Below are 2,198 nucleotides of genomic sequence, written 5' to 3'. Positions count from 1 at the left end.
GGGTGGCAGACGGCTGCGGATGGGCTGTGGCAGCATGCTTCTGCTTCATTAAACACTCTAATAATGTTCACATCATAAATCGTTACTTAATCGTAAGCAGGGAAAAGACACACAACCCATGCTAGAATCGAAGCCTTTCTTTTCTTCAAAAACTTCTTGCACTCGAGCAAACAATAGTGTTGCATTTAAAGGACTGGATTGGACTACAGGAGAGGAAAAGATATGCACTGCTCTTACAAGACAACAGGGGCATATCAAATATGAGTGCAGAGAGCAGCACAGCAAATAAATGATGCAAATGTGACCTGCAGCTTGCAGTCCTTCAGCTGTATATATCTAGATACACAGATTTTTCAGTTTTTTTAGACTTTATATATTTATATTTATCACTAAACAGGCTCTGCACACCCATATAAGCATTTATTTATTTTCATGTATATGGCTCTATGTGTGTCTAGATCTTGACTTTTCTACGGTGTTTTTAATTGTTTCTGTGTAATAATGTAATTTCATACTACAGTGGACTGTGGAATGACAAAGAAATCTTGAATCTCTTGAGTCTTGAACCACATGTGAAATCAAGTACCCCGTGTACGCCTAAAATCAGGCATGCACCAAGATTTATAGTCCACTTAACAGAGCCTTAAAATAGACAAAATTCCACAAGCATCTCAAAAGTTTCTTCCAAAATGGTCTGGCAAATAACGGCTCAGCTGAAAGTAAGTTTGTCACTACAGTGATTCTGCAGACAAGCTTGATGCAACAGCACCCTCTGCTGGAGGAAGAAAGGCGGTGTCGCGCGGTTACATTAAAATCGAACAATGACCCCTCTCAGAAAGCAAGTCTTTTGAAAAACCCGACTCACATTTCATCCTGTGGTCGACAACTTTCTGAGCCTGCTTGGCAGAGCACTTGGCGAACCAGTTGTCGCCAAGCAACGCTGTGACCTCGTTTGTGTGTACCAGCTTCCCGGGTATGAAGGCCAAAGGGCCAAAGGGCACCTGTTCGTAGCACAGGGGATGAAGAAAGAGCAAAACGGTTAATAAAGCAGGTGGCAGAATGTGGACATGAAGGCAGGAGAAAAGAAGAAATAAAACTCAGGAGTAAAAATATGCATATTTAAGGTCACCTTCTGCAAAGTTAAGAATATCATCCCAGTTTATGGCACTTGTAAATGGTAAACTGGCCATTTGTGTGTGTTTTTTCTTGTGCATTTTCCATAAGGTCAGCACTCACCATGATGTCATAAGACAGCTGATCTGGAAGAGTTTTAAGGCGCTTATTCAGGGCTTCATAGTCACCTGACACCTTTTGCCTGCAAAGCATGGATTTACAATGGTGTTAGGCCAACAACTATTCAAATTCATGATTGTTTTCATTTAAAGCCACATCATCTCTGAAGCGATTGTTATCTAAATTGGTTTGTTTGACTTATTCTGGGATGTTAAACAGAACAATGGAAAGCAAACAATAGCTATGGAGTAATTAGGAAGTGCCTGTTTCCCCCTTTCAGAGAAGAAGGGTGAGGAGTTCTTAAGATGTCGCTGGTTTTCAAGAAACCTTTAGAGGAAAGAATTGCTTTTAATGTTTCGAGATTGCCTACTTTCTCCAGTTAAAGTCACAACATCAGTTTGTAAATGTAACACATCTAGGAAGCTAGGGAAATGCCCTTAGCATGATAAGCAAAGAGTGTCGTAGCCAGATGAAAGCAATTTGCTTCCAAAAGCCCTTATTAACCTCCTCTTGTACATTTTCCCCACTGGTTGCCCTATTGCAACGTGCTAGAACAGTCTTGCGTTCCTTGTAATCTCAAACCTCTATCTTAAATATAGCGTATCATTTTTGAGGCGGTTTTAGTTGAGTGTTGTTAGATTGTTCACTTAAAGTTGTTATTACCATAAAAAATACACTTGTCCACTTGACCACTTGACCGAGTGTGCTCCACCTGTAGCTACAGACGGCAGGTGCATTGTACAAGTGCAGCGTTTAGAGACGTGTGCTAGACTTCTGAACCGGTAATTTGACTTAAAAAGGTATAATATGCTACTTTTAATATAATTACTTTTAACATAACTTTTGGTACTTATTGGTGTTTGTTAACACAGCGTTCAAAGTTGGCCATTTGTGATGTCACAACTATGTATACTAGGCCTGCCTATCTATCTATCTATCTATCTATCTATCTATCTATCTATCTA

General features: G+C 39.9%; 1 protein-coding gene across 1 annotated transcript in view; it reads right to left on the bottom strand.

Annotated features, from left to right (window-relative positions):
• uri1 (URI1 prefoldin like chaperone) overlaps positions 1-2,198 on the bottom strand; it is a 12,203-nt gene that overhangs the window by 3,901 nt on the left and 6,104 nt on the right. The window contains exons 3-4 of the mRNA XM_032523883.1: positions 1,237-1,315; positions 866-1,001 (exon numbers count right to left, since the gene is read on the bottom strand). Coding sequence (XP_032379774.1) covers positions 866-1,001; positions 1,237-1,315 — 215 coding nt within the window. The remainder of the gene's footprint in view (positions 1-865; positions 1,002-1,236; positions 1,316-2,198) is intronic.

The sequence above is a fragment of the Etheostoma spectabile genome, chromosome 8, assembly GCF_008692095.1.
Source record: "Etheostoma spectabile isolate EspeVRDwgs_2016 chromosome 8, UIUC_Espe_1.0, whole genome shotgun sequence".
Lineage (NCBI taxonomy): Eukaryota > Metazoa > Chordata > Actinopteri > Perciformes > Percidae > Etheostoma > Etheostoma spectabile.
The sequence above is the reverse complement of the archived record's forward strand: the minus strand, read 5'-3'. Positions and strand labels throughout refer to the sequence as shown.